Below are 18,390 nucleotides of genomic sequence, written 5' to 3'. Positions count from 1 at the left end.
GGTCTCGACGAGCATCGCTTCTGTCTCGATCACGTCGACTGTCTCTCCGATCATCCCGTCTGCCATCCCGTCGATCATCACGACGATCATCACGGCGGTCATCTCTGCGTTCTTCTCGACGTCGTGGACTTCGGTCTCTTCTGTCTCGGTCTCGGTCTCTTGAATGATCTCTATCTCGTTCTCGGCTTCGATCGCGTTCACGTTCTCGATATCTATCTCGGTCCCGGTCCCGGTCTCGATCTCTTGAACGATCTCTCTCTCGTTCTCGACTTCGATCGCGTTCGCGTTCACGTTCTCGATATCGGTCTCGGTCTCGGTCTCGGTCTTTTGAACGATCTCTATCTCGTTCTCGGCTCCGGTCGCGTTCACGTCCACGTTCTCGATATCGGTCTCGGTCGCGATCCCGATCCCGGTCTCTGTCCCTGTCTCGATCCCTATCTCTATCACGATCACGATCTCGTCGATCATAGTCCCGATCATGATCTCTGTCCCGGTCGCGATCCCGGTCACGATCTTTATCGCTTCGATGACTGTCGTATTTTCTTCTTGAATCTCGATCACGATCTCGGTCTCGTTCTCTTTCCAATTCCCTGGCTCTGCGTCTCTCCCTGTCACGTTCACGCTCCTCTTCAGTCCGATGAATTCCACCTCCAGGAACATAGCGGTCGATATTCAACGGTGAAGCAGAGCGAGGTCTTCTTTCTCGGGTTGTGTGTTTTTCTCGAACAGGGGATGGAGAGTCTCGTTGACTTCGAGCTTCGCCTTCTTCGCGGTCTCTACTTGGAGATCGACGGCGAGGAGTATCAGTCTTCTCCCTTTCCTGAATGGATCCTCGTCTGTCACGAGACCGGCTACGGCGATCGTGGTCACGTCTGTAGCTGTCGCGCGATCTTTCTCGTTTTCTGGAGTATCGATCTGATCCAGCATATCTTCGAGAGCTGTCATGTACTTCGGACTTTTCAAAATCATACTCCGGTCTCTGTTTGGATTTCTCAGCCATTTGTTTGCCTTCACTCAAGAGAAGTTCCAGCGCCGTGGCTTCGAGGTCCTTTTCGTCAGTCTGGGCATCTCGGGCGTGTGTAGGTTCTTCCCGGGAATCTCTTCGATCAACGCTTCTCCGTCGTTCACGATCGCGATCTCGGTCTCTCTCCCTCTCCCGGTCGCGACCACGATCACGATCACGTTCCCGATCGTGATCCCTCTCTCTTTCTCGCTCCTTTTCGTACCGAGCATATCTCTCCTGTCGCTCCTCTTCGCGCTTTCTGTGTCTTTCTTCCCTTGCTTTGATTCTCTCAGCTTCCCGCTTCTCTTCCTCCTCACGTCTTTTGGCTCGGGCAGCTTTTCTCTCTTCCTCCTCAGCCTCACGTTTCTTTCTCTCCTCCTCTTCACGTTTAGCCTCCTCCTTCTTGCGCTTCCTCTCCTCTTCTTGCTTGATCTTCGCCTTCAGTTCCGCCGTCTCACGAAGCAGCTGCTCCATGCGGGCTCTGTTCCGCTCTCTCTCAGCAGCTCGATTCTCTGTCTCTGCTTTGTATTGTTCATCGGTCTTACTCCCCCGCTGCTCCTCCTCGGCGGCCACTTCGTCTCCCACCTCTTGTCTGCGAATTTCACGCACTGCATCGAGTACTGTGCCCAGATGTTTTGCAATTTCTGTATCAATTCGTGATTCCACATCTTGATAGATACCACTTCTGTCGACCGCACCCTGGATCAATGTTGCTGCTTTGCCCCGTTCCCGGGTTAGTAGATTGGGGTCTTTCTCGATCTCGGCTTCGGCGATGGCATGAATTTGATCTGTGAGCGCAGTTTTCGCGTCGGAGGTGTTGTATGATGCCCAAACTTGTTTCCGTAAACTATCATAGCCGCCTTGCTTCTTAAACTTGAGGAGAAGCGCATCAATAGCTAATCGTTTGTCTTTGACAAGGGGAAGATCAGAGATCTTGAAGCGTGTGCGTAATGAAAAAGGTACTCCGGAATTAGTTGCTGGCGCATCAGCCATTACCGTGTCAGCCATGACTACGGCGGTTGATTCATCACCAATAATGGGAAGATGATTAGCGACAAGGTCGCAGTTAGTACTTCGCGTTGGTTTGGGAAAGAGAACCTGCAAGACTCGAGGGCGATAATCGGGCCTTGGCATTCGACTTGGGGAGACGGGTCACGTGCCATCCCTTTCTCTTAGCTAGAATCTCAGAAGCCGTTCCTTTTTATCTAAATTCATTCCTCCTTCTACCCACATGTGTCAGTAATGTTGGCAGCATTTTCTCATCCCAATCCTCTAAATATGCACCTGAATGGCTCAACTTGACTTACAGTGTGCCTAAGCAACCCATAGCGGAAAGACCTTACGTTTGAGTGGATCACCGAAAGGCAATCTTGGTCTCTCGTGTGTTTAGGTATCCATCAATAAAATCATACGTCCTTTTAATATCAGCAGAACCTCCAGACCGTCCATGTCCAGCCCAGTCCTGCAGGGAGTTTACCACCATAGTTGAACAACCGACGCTGCAAGAAAATACGAGCGAACGTGGCTGATGGCAGTGAGTCGTTATCAAGATTGATTTGCTGCGAGGTTCAGAATGCCTTGTTCGGATTGCGCACAGCGTCAAGCGCTTTGAACACAGGATGATTCTTCAGACCTGTCCAGATACTGGGCAGGATCTTTCGCAGATTGTTAGCCCTTAAGGAACCATATTCTAACTCCATTAGCCTTTCGACTATATTTAAGATCTGCTCGACTCAGTGATCCTTGTACGGAGTAAACTTTTGGAGATGTTGAGTTAAGTTCCCTACTTGCCTTGACTTTTCTCTAATATCGTGCCGAGCTAGGTGGAGTGCTTGCAGCACTAGGAGCGGTTCCGCCACCGACCTCAAAGACGTCTGCAAGGTAGAATGTCCAAACTAATGCCGCCTCTGTCAGATTCTGCGTGGTTGATATCTCTCTGCGAGACTGAGGTATGACTTGGAGCCAGCAATCCGAGTCCAGAGTCACTCTAGGAAGCATCTATCAATAGAAATAGCTTATCATCCAGCAGCACCATGACCAGTTCCCATGCCAAAGCTCTCCTGAATTCTGCCGTTGAAAACGCCAATCTTCTCTATTCTGACGACTTCGATCTCGGTCCCCATGCGATGCGAGACCAATTCTTTGAACGTATCGAAATTCTCTCACAATCGGGCGCTGTCAAACGTTTTCTCCAATTCGTCCGGGGGAAACCCCTGCTGCAGGAGCGAGGTAGACAAAGGTGTGCCAGTCCACTATCAAAAGACTAATGTCGGCCGTCATTGTGGAATTGACAATGCATCTCCTCCGCCTTTGCCAATCAAAATGTACGGGAAATACCAATCGAAGCAGTGATATCCAGGAAGCATCAAGATCCCGAGAAGAGTTACTGAAGTCAAGAACGCAAATGTTGACTTTCAGCACCTCTTTGATCTTTCTCGCTTGGAGAATGGCCTCCCCCATTGAACATGTCACTGTTCTGCCAATGGGGATCTAGGTGGAAATGGAATAACTTCCGCGCCTCTGAAGGAACCGATAACCATAGTCTGCGCCCGATGAAAATGCTTCTGAGGAGACTCAACATCAATGGTAATACCTGACTCTTAGCATGATCACAGTTGAAGTGTAAGAATCAGCGCTTACCTCCAATAACTCCGAGAGGCATGCCAATCCATGTCATCTGGTCCCGTCAATCTGTTGGACATTGAGTGGTCAGGGCTCCTTTCAATGTCAACAGCAAAAGTCATATTTTCGCGGCTCCTGCTCACGGTCTATCCAAGAAGCTGCTGGCCGTTGACCTCCAACCTGTGAGGCTGCTCCTATGTGCATTTGAACTCGACCAATTTTGCTACATAAAGCGCGCGATCTTGAATCTTCCTCCTCCGCCTTGAAGAAGTGGCCAACGTGGCCTTGGCTTGCCCATCCTAGCGGAGTCGATTGCATGCCCTTTCCCTTTTAGAACCATAGGGAAGACCCTATAGCCGAACTGCACCTTCCAGATCCTGGGGTCCATTTCCAGGCTTCCGGTGGCCGGTTTATCTTCTTTTATGAAAGACCCTGGTCAGCAGGTTCTCGAGAATCCGACCATAATGTGACTCCGGGCTCCGGCCCTCGATATCGGTATCACTCAATGGAGCGACCGGCGCCAGGGTCAACGTCCGCCTCTTGAGATGTGGAAGATGCATAACCTCCCAACGCCGCGAAGCGCATCAGCTTCAACCTGGGAATTATGGCTGACCGACAAGAGAACAACAGAAGCGCGTTCCCTCAAGGAACAAAAGATGTCCGTCTCATCCGTTTGGGCCAGCGGAATCGGCCCAAGGTTCCCTGAGTTCTGGTCAAAGACGAGCCGTCGAAAACACATCGTCACGACCTCATCATGCTGATGGTGGCGAGGTCTTGCGATGGTCGGTGAATAGTTCAACTCCGAAGTTGGAAATTCTTAACGTCGCTCACTTAGCTTTGACTTTTTTTTGGACTGCGGCAATTTTACAGAACGTACCGACCTGTACTGCCAATGCTTAGTCCACAATGATGTGGACGGATGCCAACAATAGGGAACAAAGATTGACCTCGTCGATGCCGTTTAGTACTCTGCTATACGCCCCAGAGCGAAATGCTCAAGTCCAACTCATGGGAGATAGTTGCACGAATGCGAACTACGTTCCTACCTAGAACGCGTGTCTTTGAGGAACGATAAGTGACGAAAGGCTTTATGTCCTGAGGAGCGACATGAAGAAGGTGCCCCTTGAGAGAGCCTTGCGGAACGCCATACCCGAGAGAGCTGACGGTGTAAAGTCACAATACTAGGGGAGGGGATGGGGGAGCTGAAGTGTGATAAGTGGCGACGCCAAGGCCTGTTTGACCCCTTGTCGAAATGGGAGCCCTGCTCCCACGTTTAGGGACGTTAAGTCGAAAGGCTGACTTTGTCGAGCTGAGCCAATATCCTGTGATGCAGTTTGCTGCACCGGCGCAGTGGTGGAAGCTTTCCCCCCTACGAGCAAACCAACTAAGATCGGCATCCACGATCCCAGTCTTGGGTTCCCGCAGCGAAGAGATTATCATGTTCAGAGACGAATGTTGCGTGCTGGCCGTTGCTTTAACATACTATACATAGCAGCAGTGTATTGCACGCTAGCGTCTCGCCGGTCGCACCACGTAATAGTCCTGCCAATCTGTTGGCTGATATTTTCTCATCAACAGCTCTGAATCGCACACGTAAGAGATTAGGCTCGCCGATCAGTGGCCAGATCTTTAAATCATGCAGACTAACCCAAGTCTTAAGCAACAGGGAACTAACGTTTGATGCTTGCACACTGTTGAACCCTCACGAGCGAGAGAGCTCATCTCCTGGCACTTCGTAGATTGTATGTGCCGGGTCTCCCAAAGGAGCGCCCCCAAGATCCGTTCATTTATCACCCGGTTGAATGAGGATAGTGATCACTAAGAATGGGTAGCACTGGTCGGGACACGAACACGCACGGCCCGGCTCTGGGCAAACCGGGGCTCTTTGCTACATGCTTTAGGGATGTTGAAATGTTTACAATCTTGCAGCTCACGTTTACTGCCGTCATGTTGGCCGTGGTCAAACACAAGGCCACATTCCTTGCACCTCTGTAGTAAGTGTTTCTCACAACAATAGCCAAGACTCTCATTGGCGAGGTAGTATTTGCATATCCCCCCGCGGCCCTGTAAGAGAATGGTCCTCTTTGAGGGCTTCAATGGAAGATGAGATCAAGGGCCAAACCACTGGAATAAGGAGATGTCCAATTTGATGGTAACAAGATCGCAGTCATAGTGCTGCATGCCCCGTATAATGTACGTTGTTCAATTCAGGAAGTGAAGAAGAAATCCACGGATGGCTGTTCTATTGCCCAACAGCTAGTCTCCATGATAGCGTGCCAAAAATGTTCAAGTTCGTGATCATAACAAGGCTGAGGAAAATTTTTGGAAATACCAAAGGAAGTGAACCCCCTTTTCACATGGTATACGGCAGAGATAACCGTCCCCCCAGTTGTGGCGGTTTCGCCATCCAGGGACTCTGAGGACCCCAAACTGAAACCTATTCGTCTCAGCGGGCGCCTTATTATGGCATTACAGTACGAGGATGGAGGTGCAGCCGGTTTCGAACGTCTTTCAACTCCGGAGGCATCAAATTTGACTCTGTCCCATGTTCTCTTTGCTTCGTGCCGAGGCGGTGGCCTTGACGGAGTAAGGTTTGGAGCTCAGATAAATCACTTTGACAATTTGGCATGATTTGTGACAGGCTCAATCTCGTGATTCGGGCAGCTCGATTGAGCAGAGAATCAGAGAAGTGTGTAGAGCCAAGGCTTCCCACCGACAGATGCATTTCAGTATTGCTTCTACAGTCCCCAGCCAACCGGCGCAATACTGCCATATCACTTGGCGCAAATCTAAGAGCCATTGGTGACTTACAAAGTATTTGAATATCTTACCCGATGAAAGATGACAGGAAAAATCGCAAGGCTGGCCCCCCCGAAAAGAGTTCCCGGCATAAATTACTGCGGAGCATCACCCAACATATGCATTTAGTCTTTCGACCTGAATGATCCACCGCTGAAACCTTCCGGCCTTGGCACGGCGAGGCAGAGGGAGATTGATCCATGCAGAGCTCGAGGCCCAATCTCCAACCCTTCACGTCGCGAACAACAATTCCCACTCACCTATTCGGCGTAATATTCCTTCTCCAGTACTCGCGGCAGCTCTACGTTTACTAGAATCGTCCACCAAAGTCCACGGTGCGCCGAGGGCGCCAGTCCAACAATCAAGATGGTTCACAAGATCCTCTTCTGGGCCGGGTTCGGTAAGGACGTTTATCAACATTTCTCCCAATGCATGAGAGGTGTCGATTGAGTGGGGCTCTAACATCTCCATAGGCATTGCTACACGATTCGTACAATTGGGAATCGAAATGAGACCGTTCTTCCAACGCGGCGCGTTATGGGTGTATCCGCTCTTCGCAGGCATTGGAGGATCATTCGGATACTGGTTGAAAGGCGTGGAGGATCGGCAAGTGAAAATGTTGCAGCAACGGAAAGAGATCATAATAGAGAAGCGAAGACGGAGGGCCGAGCGAGAAGCTGCTGAAGGTCAAACCGAAACTGCCAGCATGTTGGCGTCGACGAGTTAACTACGCTGGAGAAAAGAACAAATTAAAACAATACCACTGGTCGAATTGAAAAAGAGCTAGGAATACTCTTTGGAGGTCACAGCAAGGAGCCGCTATCATCCACCGTTGTATAAAGACACGACTGTATGAAATGCATACACATAGCATGCTTCAAAGATCCAATTCCTGGCGGTGGGGACAGAGTTGGACGCAAGACCGACGTTCCGGGTACTCGACCATTAGAGCAAAAGAAGAAGCAAAATCAAAATCAGGAAACATCCCCATATCTGACCCTTCCCTTCCCTTTGCCTTGCTTTCTCTTTTTTGTCAAGGGGGCTCCTCCGGATACGACTCCACGCCGTCTGGAATCGGGACAATCGCCCTCTTCGTCCAAATATGCGTGGCAGAGTCCAACAGATCCTTATCCAGCGCATCCAAACACCCGCCCTTCACCGCGACATAGTCCTTGCCTCCATGCATGACGCGCGTCCCACATTTCTTGCAAAAGTAGCATTTCTTCTCGCGGCCCGAAGTCGTATTGCTGTGCGTGTAGACCCCGATGTCCGTGACGGTCGAGGGGATCTCGAAGGCCGGAAAAATGGCCGAAATACCAAACGCGGAGGCACTTTGACGACGGCATTCGAGACAGTGGCAGAAGTACATTTTCAAGGGTTTTGGGGTGGGAGTGGTGAAGCGGACAGAGCCGCATTGACATTGCCCTTCCATCGTGATTTAAGTAACCTTGTAGATTGATAGACAAGGTTATCTCGAGTCAATGAACGGGGTTTTGGATGAACGATTGTGGAGACGTGGGATATAAACCGCCATCCAATTATTTCAAGGAGAACTACATATTCAAAGCCGTATCGGAGCGAATACCGATAGCCAGCAGAAAACGACCCTGCCAGGCAACCGTGGCCAAGTACTCCCATTATTCGTGGTCTTGACCGCTACTGTTGCGTTGAAGTACTCGAGCGCTGCTAAGTCAAAGTGTCCGTTGATGTGGCTTTTCTTGTTCACCGGCAAGCTGTAAGAAGCAAGAAGAAAGAAACCAACCGTGTGGTCTACACCATGCCAAAGAGCTATGCACACAGACCACCTACTTTCATTGTCTAGTCTCCATCGAATCTGCCCCTTGCGTACCTTTTCCTGGGTCTCAAGATCACGCCTATAGGAGCTCAATCGAGACGGCCAAGGAGCGCTCCGATGTAGCAGATCGAGTCTCGTCCGATATCACACCTGGAGCGGCTCGCACCAGAAATTCTCAATGACGAGCACAATCGACGAGATCAAGCGTCTCAGGAACTTTTGACAGAGGCGCAACGCGGATGAATGATGGGACTGGCGGAAATTCATGTCCTGGACTTGCAAATGATAAGCTACAACCATCTGCCTGATGATGATGGGAAACCTGTCGTAGGATATGGGTTAACGGTCGCCATTACCAGAGCAGTCTCCCATAAGCATATGCAGGTTCAGCATCGGGAATTGCATTCACCAGAGCTATACCAGACCTGTCGAGTCTATTCTGTGTACGTTCGAAATGTCGTTCACCCTCATTGTATATCTGACGGAGGCGATCGACCCAACCATTACCACGAGATAACGGAGCAACCAGTGCCTGCATCGTACTCGTCAGTCCCAGAAACTCTACTAGATCGAGTGAGAAGCAAGTTTAGCTGAGTATTTGGTGGCCAAAGGTCCGAACTGCTTGGCTACGTGATATCGTAGCTCAAACGCCGAGTCGTCCTCAGAACCTCCTTTCAATATCGAATTAGGGAATCCAGTGACTATACTCCTGATCTCAATCGCATAAAAGACTCCCCCCATCATACTGTTCAACCCAAGCACTATCCGTCCAATAACCATGATCATGGATGAAGTGTAACTCCAGGCGATGAGCGCAACAAACATATACTCTCACTTTTCGTTGTCACGATATATTCGCAGCAGGTCACCAGCACATGTTAGGATCCAAAACGCCCGCACCCGACGCATTTTGTGAACATCGTCAGGGGCTCCATGGACCAAGTCAAAATACAGAGGCGCCACCGGGTGTTTCCGTGGAGTCTTCCACACGATGAACCCATAGACGCAAGCGAAAAGCAGGATGGAAAGTGCATGGTCTGGGTCAGATCAAGAGGCACATTGCTGAAAACATGCCGGTTTGAGTGGCGGCGTATGAACCTGCAACAAGGTTTTCTGGCAAATGACATGAACGCTGCTACGAAAGTTGCTGCCGCCCATTGGAGATGTATGCCTAGTCGAACACCAAGCCCGTAGAAGTCGGCATTGCCTTTGAAGCCCTCGTCGGTCTCACGCGCACGACCGGTTTGCATATCTTGTTCCAAGTATCCACCACCCATGACAGCTGATATGACCCAGAACGCACTCAGCCATGACGGCGAAAAGAAATAGATTTGCAAAACAGAAATTATCGATTGTGTCTCTTCGTCCTTGTGGAAAGATTGTGACGACCTTGAAGTCGTAATGGATTGCGAGTGTTCTCGAAGAAGTGGAGGCATATATACCGGACTGGGCTGTTGCTGTTGCTCTGAATTTGAATTTGAATTTGGCCCTTGTGCTCTCTGCCGCTGCCGGCTTCGATGCGAAGACAAAGACGAGTCCCGTCATCTTCATCGGACATGGGTATCATCGTGTACAGCACAAGCCAGGGTCACGTGTCCTGGCTACGACAATTATTAGAGAGTCATGGTCGTTTTGCATGCGACGAACTCGAACTCGAAAAGCAAAAGGTGTAAGACATCTGAGTGATTTTCTCGCTGTTGAATGAAATTTCCACTGAGACCCTGCATTTGGCTTGGACTAACTTACCGTAAGTCGCGAAGCAGATTCAAATTTGCCCAATCTGCAGCGTCACGCAGACGATCTCGTACCACCAGCACCGAGAGTGGCCTCACTGGCCGAAGGAGGCCAGGTTGAGGCTGTGGAACAGCGTACATTGTGCAGGCTCATCAGACTGGCCCTACTTTCGACATAAGAACCGATGTCAAATTCGCGACCATGTGCGAAGAAAGACACACCAGGATCGGGCCTTGAAATGGTGGCTTCTCCACACCTTGGCCAAAGTCTCGAAAGAACTGCCGCCAAGCTTGATAAGTCTCGTTAATTACCTTTTTGATGGTGTCGAGGCTAGGATCTGCTTGAACGTCTCATCTTCGGACTTTGATCGGCCTAATCGAGTATTTTCATACCTTCTTCTCCCCTAGGGCTTCCATCTTCACGCCCAGCATCGACCAGCTCTTGCGAGAAGACCTAGAATCGTCACAATTTGATTGTCCATCATGATGTATGCCCTTCAGTTTCGGTAATGCGGTGATGGGTTCTCCCTGTTCGTACATGTATCATTCAACCAGTCCTCTCACACGGCGTCACTCCTCCTCTCAACTCTTTCGGGACAATTCAGACGAGTGCCGTCTTAGATCGTCAGCTTGTCGTTTCAACTCTCGAGAAAGTCTCCGTGCCAAATCGATATTTTCCTCCAAAGTGTGATGGCGCACTAAAATATCCTGCTCCTCCTCTTCCTCAGGTGTGGGGTCTTCGCCTCTTGATACTCGACTGAGACTCTCTTCCAGCGTATAACGGCGATATATCCCCGAGTCACTTCGATTCTGGATCGGCGGTGGAACCGCGAGCTCACTCAGGCCTTCATTTGGATCATGGAATGAGGGTTTCCTTTTTGGCGAGATCTGTGGGGATGCCGATCCCTTCACGGATTTCTTCAATGGCCAGAATCCGAAACACATGGCTTCGGCAATATTTTATCGAGTCTCTTTCTCGATTCAAGGTATGGATTGATTATCCCAGCGTTGAATGTAACTTTCCATTCCCCTCCGCGGGCCGGTGAGTTCCTGTCGATCAAATATTCCCACCCGGAACCGTATCCGTGATAGCCGTGCTATCCTATCCTGAAGGCAAAAAAAAAAGGAATCTTTGAGAAATACCAGTGGCGTGATTTATTTTGCATCCTCAGCAGGACAATTTCATCAGAAGAACATGGCATGACGTCAAAATCATGACATGGTCATGAGAAGGGTGAATATCGTCTTGTGCAACATGGATTCAAGGACGTTTCGTTGAAGAGTATATTGTGGCCGTCACCAGGCCAGTTTTCAGACCTTGGGCTGCCAGTGGATGATTCTGATGACGCAAACCATACCATTTCCTCTACCGTCTCAATCGCATTCCATCATGTCCAAATATATCAGTTCTGTGCGCGCAGCCCAACGTCTGGACTCTCGCGGCAAACCAACTGTTCAAGTCCATATCACGACCCCGAGCGGCACATTTTCAGCTTTAGTTCCATCCGGAGCATCCAAAGGTGATTACGAGGCCGTCGAGCTACGAGATGGAGACAAAACGTTCTTCCAGGGCAACGGTGTCGCCAAAGCCGTGCACAATGTCGAGCAGGTCCTCGGTCCGGCTTTGATGAAAGAGAATTTCAACCCGGCGACCGATTTAAAGAAGATCGATGAGTTCATGTGCAGACTAGACGGGTCAGACGACAAAGGCAACCTAGGAGCAAATGCGATCTTAGGGATCAGTATGGCATGTGCCAGAGCAGGGGCAGCGGCAAAGGTAAGATTTGAAACGACCGTGAGCACTCTCAGTTCGGTGTTGAGTCTTGCTGGAAAACCGTAACTCCTCATATGTCTCCTGTATTAGGGAATACCACTCTACGAATTCCTCGCCATCGAAGCCGACCTTGACACTTCCACCTTCATTCTCCCAGTGCCATTCTTCAACGTGCTCAACGGCGGCGTCCACTCTGGAAATCGTATGGCATTTCAAGAATTCATGATCGCCCCCGTCGGCGCCTCGTCCACGGCCCACGCCGTCCAAATGGGCGCCGAAGTCTACTCACACCTCAAGACCACGATAGTTCAACACTTCGGCCCCTCCGCCGTCGGCATCGGTGACGAAGGAGGATTTGCGCCCCCCATCTCGGAGCCGCACGAAGCTCTGGACCTGCTCGTCTCTGCCATCTCCAGCGCAGGCTATACGGACAAAATTAAAATCGGCATCGATCCCGCGAGCAGCGAATTCTTCATCTCCGACAAGGACCGCTACAATCTCGGGATGAAATGGGAAAGGGATTCGCTCTTAGCTCGCGACGACATGGCCGGCCTTTACCGCACCTTGTTGAGGAAATACCCCATCGTCCTGCTCGAAGATCCATTTGCCCAGGACGACTGGCCATCCTGGACGGCGTTCAATAAAGACTGCGGAGACCAAGTTGAGCTTGTCGGCGACGATTTATTGGCCACCAACGTCAAACGCATCAACCTAGCCCACGACAAGCGCGCATGCAACGCCTTGCTATTAAAGATCAACCAAATCGGCACGATCAGCGAGGCTATCGCGGCAGCCAAACGTGCGTACGAACTCGGCTGGCACGTCTTTGTCAGTCATCGCAGCGGTGAGACCACGGATGATTTTATCGCTGATCTGACGGTTGCGCTGGGCACTGGCCATCTTAAGAGTGGAAGTCCCTGCCGAGGCGAGAGGGTGGCCAAGTATAATCGCCTGATGGATATTGAAGATGAGATCCAAGAGAGGGAGAGAGAAGGGAAGAAGGCGGTCTATGCCGGGGAGCAATTTCAGACCGAGGGCCGAGAGAAAGCTAGATCGTAGCAAGCGGTGAATAGAAAATGATATCGAAGAACGCTAGGGTCGTGATTGTCGCTCCCTCCTGCTCACTCACATCGCCCGCATGGAACCAAGCAGATACTAATCGCAAGGAATCCGCTTTCCGCAGCGGCAAGATTTTACATCCCTTGATCTGCTAGGCTGGGGAATGTGCTAATCACATTCGGTTTACATTACATGTACCATCATAAAAAGGCCGAAAAGCAATCCGTTGTACGGACCTTGTAAACATGGTCGAATTGAAAGTAGTAGAGAGGTATATGCAAGGTTCAATGCCAGCTCAACCCCAGGCGTCCGTCCCATGGCTGCAGTCATGTCCCTCCGGTAAATTCGAATCTCTGACAAAATTGTACAGGTCTCGAAATCTGAATGGGTAAAACATACATATAGATACAAAGCCTTTCAGTCTCGGGACCATCGTCAAACGCCCACTTTTTGATATGTTGCTATTGGAATTCGTCACCTCGAATTATTTCAGGACTCTCGTGATTAGACCGGTTGCCACGGTCCTTCCACCTTCTCGGATGTTGAATCGTTCGCCGGGTTCCATGCAAAGTAGGTGCTGAGTTTTGACGACCAATTCAACGTTATCACCGGGTAGGATCATTCTGCTGGTATCTTCGGTTCCTTCAGGCCACGCCAAAGAGGCTGATTCATCGGCTGTTCGAAGATAAAATTGGGGTTTGTAGTTGACGGTGAATCCGGCCTTTCTTCCCCCTTCTTCTTCGGTCAAAACATACATTGACACCAGAGCCTCTTGATGAGCCTTGGCCGTTCCCGGTACCGCGACAACCATTCCCCGTTTGATATCTTCACGCTTGACCCCACGCAAGAGAAGGCCAGAGCTATCACCAGCTCTAGACTCGTCACAAGACTTCTTGAAGGTTTCGATATCTGTAACTCTGGTCTTGATCGGCTGCTCATTGAGACCAACGATCTCGACATCGGAATCTTTCTTCAAAATACCTCGCTTTACACGACCGGAAGCGACAGTGCCTCGACCGGCAATGGAGAAGACTTCCTCAATTGACATCAAGAACGGCTTTTCCGTGTCTCGTTCCGGAGTCGGGATCCAGGTGTCGATAGCATTAAGAAGGCCGTCAATCTTGTCCACGCCAATTTCGGGTTTCGTGCCTTCAAGTGCGCATAGAGCGGAACCAAAGATGATAGGCGTTTGCTCTCCCTCGAAACCGTAATGGCTTAGAAGTTCTCGCATCTCCATTTCCACGAGTTCCAACATTTCAGGGTCTTCAACGGTATCGACCTTGTTGACAAAGACGACGATTCGTTGGATACCGACTTGACGTGCCAGAAGCAAATGTTCTCGGGTTTGGGGCCTGAATGGAGTCAGTCCGGTCATGTGCGCAACCCTCAATAAGGATATATTTACATTTGTCCATCACTTGCAGCAACGACCACGACAGCACCGTCCATGAGGGCCGCTCCCGTAATCATGTTCTTGATGTAATCAGCGTGACCCGGACAATCGACATGAGCATAGTGGCGTGCATCGGTCTGGTATTCGATATGTGCCGCTGAGATGGTGATCCCACGTTTCCGCTCTTCCGGAGCTTTGTCGATGGCTCCATATTCTAGGAAGGATGCAAGGCCTTTCTCTGCTTGTCGTTTTGTAATAGCGGCGGTGAGGGTAGTCTAGAAGGGTAAGCCCAGGATTCCCATGGTGAACGGACTGAATTTACCTTGCCGTGATCGACGTGGCCGATTGTACCTGGGGGGGGAAAAAAATGAGAATGATGTGAATACAATGGGACAACCCGTACTCACCGACATTTACGTGCGGCTTGTTTCGCTCGAATACGGCAGCATAGGTTCTGGCGCCGAATCTGTCATGACCAAAGACCTTGTTGACAGGATTAACACCTCGAGCAGGAGTGACAATGTGCCGTGAAGTTCGGAGGAGGGAGGTAACCGAGCGAGAGAAAGCCATAGCGACGCCGTAAGAAGACAGTTAATGAAGTAGAATGAAAACCCCGAACACTGCGACAAGTAGGACGCAGATGGTACGGGTATGAGATGGTTGGACAAAATCAATTATCATCGATGACTTGGGAGCGCAGGGAACTTTTTTGCTGTAGAAATCGTGGAGCTCCCATTGGCCAATGACCATCAAGCTTTGTATTATGTAAGCGTATATAGCTCTGCTTTCTTGTGCCACAGATTTCATCCTTCTTTCAGGATGAGCTCTGTGTCTTCAAGCCGGTCGTCGATCCTCTCTCGGCATCTGAAATGATTCTCTTCAAAGCGTAATGGTTGATTTCCCCTGTGCCGCCTTCGTCATCTCTACGACATCAGTCCACCTCCACCAAAACCACCAGACAGACAATGTAAATACCGTCAAAGGTCCAGCCGTGGCGAAAAATATCCATATTTTCTTCGATGCCTCAAAATTCCCAGCGGGGTTCATTTCGAAGAATGCCATGCCAAAGAATCCGGCAATAAATGTGGGTGGGAGGAATATCACGGTGAGAATCGCGATCACCTTCATGACAGCACTGTCGTCTTTCATTGCTTCCTTCAGATAATTCAACGAATCTCCCACATTGCTGTCCGTCATGATTCGGGGCGATATTTCCAGAATTCTCTGACGGGCGGTCAACATGTTTTCGCTAACCATATGAAGCATTTCAGCGCTAGCATAAAGAGACTCGCAATCTTGGGATACCTTATGCAATTTGTTTGTGACGTTGCGGAGACTCGCTCGGTCGAATGGCTGGTCAGCATTAGTGTCCACGACATCCAACTGGTCATACAGTCTGAGTCTAAGGTCTCGGATCACTGATTCGGCTTCTCGCAACGACTCATGACAGAGGATGCGGTTGACGAAATAGGGATCACGCAGCGGGCCTTGAAAAGAAGCATTGCCGTCATAATCCAGGAACCAATCTCGAAGTCTTCTCTTGGCCCTCTCAACAAATGGTTCATGTTTGCCGCTGATGACAATGTAAGTGGTACAGGAGAGGCTGATATCCCGACACAGGTACACCGAACACGGCTGCTGTCTGCTATGGATTCGCCAACGAGGATATTGACGCACAAATTTCATGCCGGACCAATTTTCCCTCCGTATCAGTCTGGTGAATATCCAATGGAGCCCAATAATCTGGTTTGGCCAACATGAACTGGCAAAAATGTGGATTGACATTGAAAGTCTTCAGCATGTCGAGAACGATATTTTTCTCCATCATCAGCTTACAGCCATAAGTTGTTTGTTTGTCGTCTTGAAGCTACAGAAAATTATCCGAAGTTGGACTTCTTTGCTATCCGAATATGCCCGAGTGTATCTCAGATAATTCGAGAATTCCAGGTCATGCAAGGTACGCCATTTTGCTTCACCATTGCGTGGAAGTTCAAAGAGGAGACACTCCGATTCTTTGGCAAAATTTTCGTCATTCAAAAAGAGACCTTGACAAAGAGCTGGCGCGGTCAGAGATGGAGCAAATTGATGGTACCTTGGCTGGATATGTCGCCTGATCGAATTTGCCCTCCGATATTGATTGGTAGAATGTAGCTTTCCGCTCGACAAAAGGTTCGGGGGCGGCTGGGAAGAGCGGCACTGTTTGATTTCGGTTTGATCGTTTGGTAGCCATTAGTGGCCTGAGTATATTGTAATGTCAATTTTATAGACCTTTTGATTCAGTCGGCATGCTCCTTAATAATTTAACCACTTGACCACCCAGGAGTGATAAGTGGTCTTGGTGGGTGAATTCACTGGCAAGCCAGATCTCGGAATCTTACCGTGGGCTCCGCCACTTGGCCTCAGATGGACACAGAAGCAGTTCCAGCGCTACCGAGCTTTATTCATCTTCTTTCTAGACATGAACCGATGAGGAAAGCTATGAGCACAGGAGATAAATTGACAAATGGCTGATGCCCCATCTGCTTGAGGAGCAGTTTCGGAGGGGGAAAAACGAAAAAAAAAAAAAAAAAAAGAAATAACCAAGTTGGCCCCGGGCTGTTCAGTTGCCTGGCTGCCTTGCAGTCTGCATGAATTGTTTCACCAAATCTCATCGAAAGCCTTCCGCACAATGCACTAAACAAGAAACCGAGGAGGATCTTGCGAACAGAGCCAGCTTGCTTCGCGCCGCCTAAAACAAGGACCTCTCAACAGAATGGGAGAGCCAACTCACAAGCTGGATGGCCAATCCCTGATATCAACGAACCTTTCCACGCTAGCTTCCGACCTTGACTCCCTGTCACTGTCCCGATTCGATGATTTGGTGTCCAGGGGAGAGCTCATTTACGAGCCTTCCACGGCCGAGACTGCAGAAGACCAAGGGTTCAAGGTAGGGTGGCTTGCTGGGATGCGAACCAGCTCAGACTAAATGCCACCAATCAGGAATACCGAGCAATAAACTGACAGAGAGCCTTGTATTTCATAGTTCGAGTTCCGCCTGGTTCCTCACCTCCGACGCAAGCCTATCACACCGTCTGACGCCCCAGAGCGAAAAACAGGACAAGGCAGTAATCCATTTCTCAACCCAGATCCAAATTTTGTCATTTCATCCGTCGGATCATCTCATCTACTGATCTTGAATAAGTATTCTGTCTATCGACCCAGCCTGCTGCTTATCACGCGGTATTTTGCTCCCCAAACCGATGGCCTCGACAGAAGTAACCTGGCGGCCGCGTGGGCAGTGTTGCAGGGCTACAAACAGAGATATATGATGGTCTACAATTGTGGCTTCGAATCCGGATCTAGTCAAGGGCATAAACACATGCAGCTTTGGCTCTACCCAGACGAACAGGAACTGGGGTTTGAACTGTTTCCGAACAAGGCTGAATCGGAGATCAATGTCACCAGCGGCATACCGAAAGTCCCACACAGACACTTTGTACTTCGACTTCCACCGAACACCGACGAAGATATCCTGGTTCAAGCCTACAGCAAGCTTCTGAAAGAGGTCCAACGCAGTCACCGTGAGGCTGATGGAGGTACAGCATACAATGTAATCTTGGTGAAAGAATGGATGTGTCTGATCCCAAGACGACACAGTGGACTTGAGAAAGGAGCAGGCGCCAATGCTGCCGCAGTCCTTGGGCTTGTATGGGTGTCCAGTAAAGCCACAAAAGATGTGTGGACATCCATTGGACCGGCGGAGTATTTCAAATATCTTGGGATTCCTGAATGAGGATTCTCACACTCACACACACCCCATATGTGATAGACCCGAATATAGATGGCATAGATTAAAACCCCGGTGCCTAAAGTGGACTGTTTCTAAATGAAGCTGTTCAGGAGTGGTACTCTCCGTTATGGCTATCCTATTCTCCTGCAGAATCCCCCTATTGGGACTAGCGCTGCCCTAAACAGTTTCCTTGACGACATCTTCATACCAGTCCTGTGTAACTCTTGACATTGTATCTCAGTGACATTTCCCAACCGCTTCTAATCTCCAGCTTTGAACTGTAGTAGAATGAAGTGACCCGAATGCCTTCGGCGCTTATTCCATGGCGACTATCTTCGGGGGCGATTCCTCGAGTGTTAACCTTCATAATATCGGTGGATAAGCGAGCCGTAGGCTACCGCTATGTTGGGGCAACCCTGCCGAACACCCTCATTTGAGCTCTC

At 49.9% G+C, this 18,390-nt stretch overlaps 8 protein-coding genes across 8 annotated transcripts; 3 read left to right on the top strand and 5 right to left on the bottom strand.

Moving 5' to 3' along the window:
* Nucleotides 1-672: 672 nt before the first annotated feature.
* Nucleotides 673-2,011, bottom strand: Z518_03148 (uncharacterized protein; the record flags this gene model as incomplete). Its single annotated transcript, XM_013420174.1, has 3 exons — nt 673-948; nt 972-979; nt 1,015-2,011. The coding sequence occupies 3 exons, from the start codon at nt 2,009-2,011 to the stop codon at nt 673-675; spliced, it is 1,281 nt and encodes a 426-aa protein (XP_013275628.1).
* A 4,779-nt stretch (nt 2,012-6,790) lies between these two features.
* Nucleotides 6,791-7,151, top strand: Z518_03147 (uncharacterized protein; the record flags this gene model as incomplete). Its single annotated transcript, XM_013420173.1, has 2 exons — nt 6,791-6,824; nt 6,898-7,151. The coding sequence occupies 2 exons, from the start codon at nt 6,791-6,793 to the stop codon at nt 7,149-7,151; spliced, it is 288 nt and encodes a 95-aa protein (XP_013275627.1).
* A 306-nt stretch (nt 7,152-7,457) lies between these two features.
* Z518_03146 (uncharacterized protein) lies at nt 7,458-7,856 on the bottom strand (the record flags this gene model as incomplete). Its single annotated transcript, XM_013420172.1, has 1 exon — nt 7,458-7,856. One exon carries the CDS (start codon nt 7,854-7,856, stop codon nt 7,458-7,460), a length of 399 nt encoding a protein of 132 aa, XP_013275626.1.
* Nucleotides 7,857-10,534: 2,678 nt separating this feature from the next.
* Z518_03145 (uncharacterized protein) lies at nt 10,535-10,897 on the bottom strand (the record flags this gene model as incomplete). Its single annotated transcript, XM_013420171.1, has 1 exon — nt 10,535-10,897. The coding sequence occupies one exon, from the start codon at nt 10,895-10,897 to the stop codon at nt 10,535-10,537; it is 363 nt and encodes a 120-aa protein (XP_013275625.1).
* A 445-nt stretch (nt 10,898-11,342) lies between these two features.
* On the top strand, nt 11,343-12,785 carry Z518_03144 (phosphopyruvate hydratase; the record flags this gene model as incomplete). The annotated part of the gene is made up of 2 exons (XM_013420170.1): nt 11,343-11,729; nt 11,817-12,785. The coding sequence occupies 2 exons, from the start codon at nt 11,343-11,345 to the stop codon at nt 12,783-12,785; spliced, it is 1,356 nt and encodes a 451-aa protein (XP_013275624.1).
* Nucleotides 12,786-13,269: 484 nt separating this feature from the next.
* Nucleotides 13,270-14,748, bottom strand: Z518_03143 (translation elongation factor Tu; the record flags this gene model as incomplete). Its single annotated transcript, XM_013420169.1, has 4 exons — nt 13,270-14,137; nt 14,191-14,453; nt 14,501-14,529; nt 14,586-14,748. 4 exons carry the CDS (start codon nt 14,746-14,748, stop codon nt 13,270-13,272), a joined length of 1,323 nt encoding a protein of 440 aa, XP_013275623.1.
* Nucleotides 14,749-15,057: 309 nt separating this feature from the next.
* On the bottom strand, nt 15,058-15,864 carry Z518_03142 (uncharacterized protein; the record flags this gene model as incomplete). Its single annotated transcript, XM_013420168.1, has 1 exon — nt 15,058-15,864. The coding sequence occupies one exon, from the start codon at nt 15,862-15,864 to the stop codon at nt 15,058-15,060; it is 807 nt and encodes a 268-aa protein (XP_013275622.1).
* A 1,066-nt stretch (nt 15,865-16,930) lies between these two features.
* On the top strand, nt 16,931-17,950 carry Z518_03141 (uncharacterized protein; the record flags this gene model as incomplete). The annotated part of the gene is made up of 2 exons (XM_013420167.1): nt 16,931-17,104; nt 17,201-17,950. The coding sequence occupies 2 exons, from the start codon at nt 16,931-16,933 to the stop codon at nt 17,948-17,950; spliced, it is 924 nt and encodes a 307-aa protein (XP_013275621.1).
* Between the last annotated feature and the right edge of the window lie 440 nt (nt 17,951-18,390).

This window comes from Rhinocladiella mackenziei, assembly GCF_000835555.1.
Source record: "Rhinocladiella mackenziei CBS 650.93 unplaced genomic scaffold supercont1.2, whole genome shotgun sequence".
Lineage (NCBI taxonomy): Eukaryota > Fungi > Ascomycota > Eurotiomycetes > Chaetothyriales > Herpotrichiellaceae > Rhinocladiella > Rhinocladiella mackenziei.
This window is presented reverse-complemented; position numbering and strand designations above follow the sequence as displayed.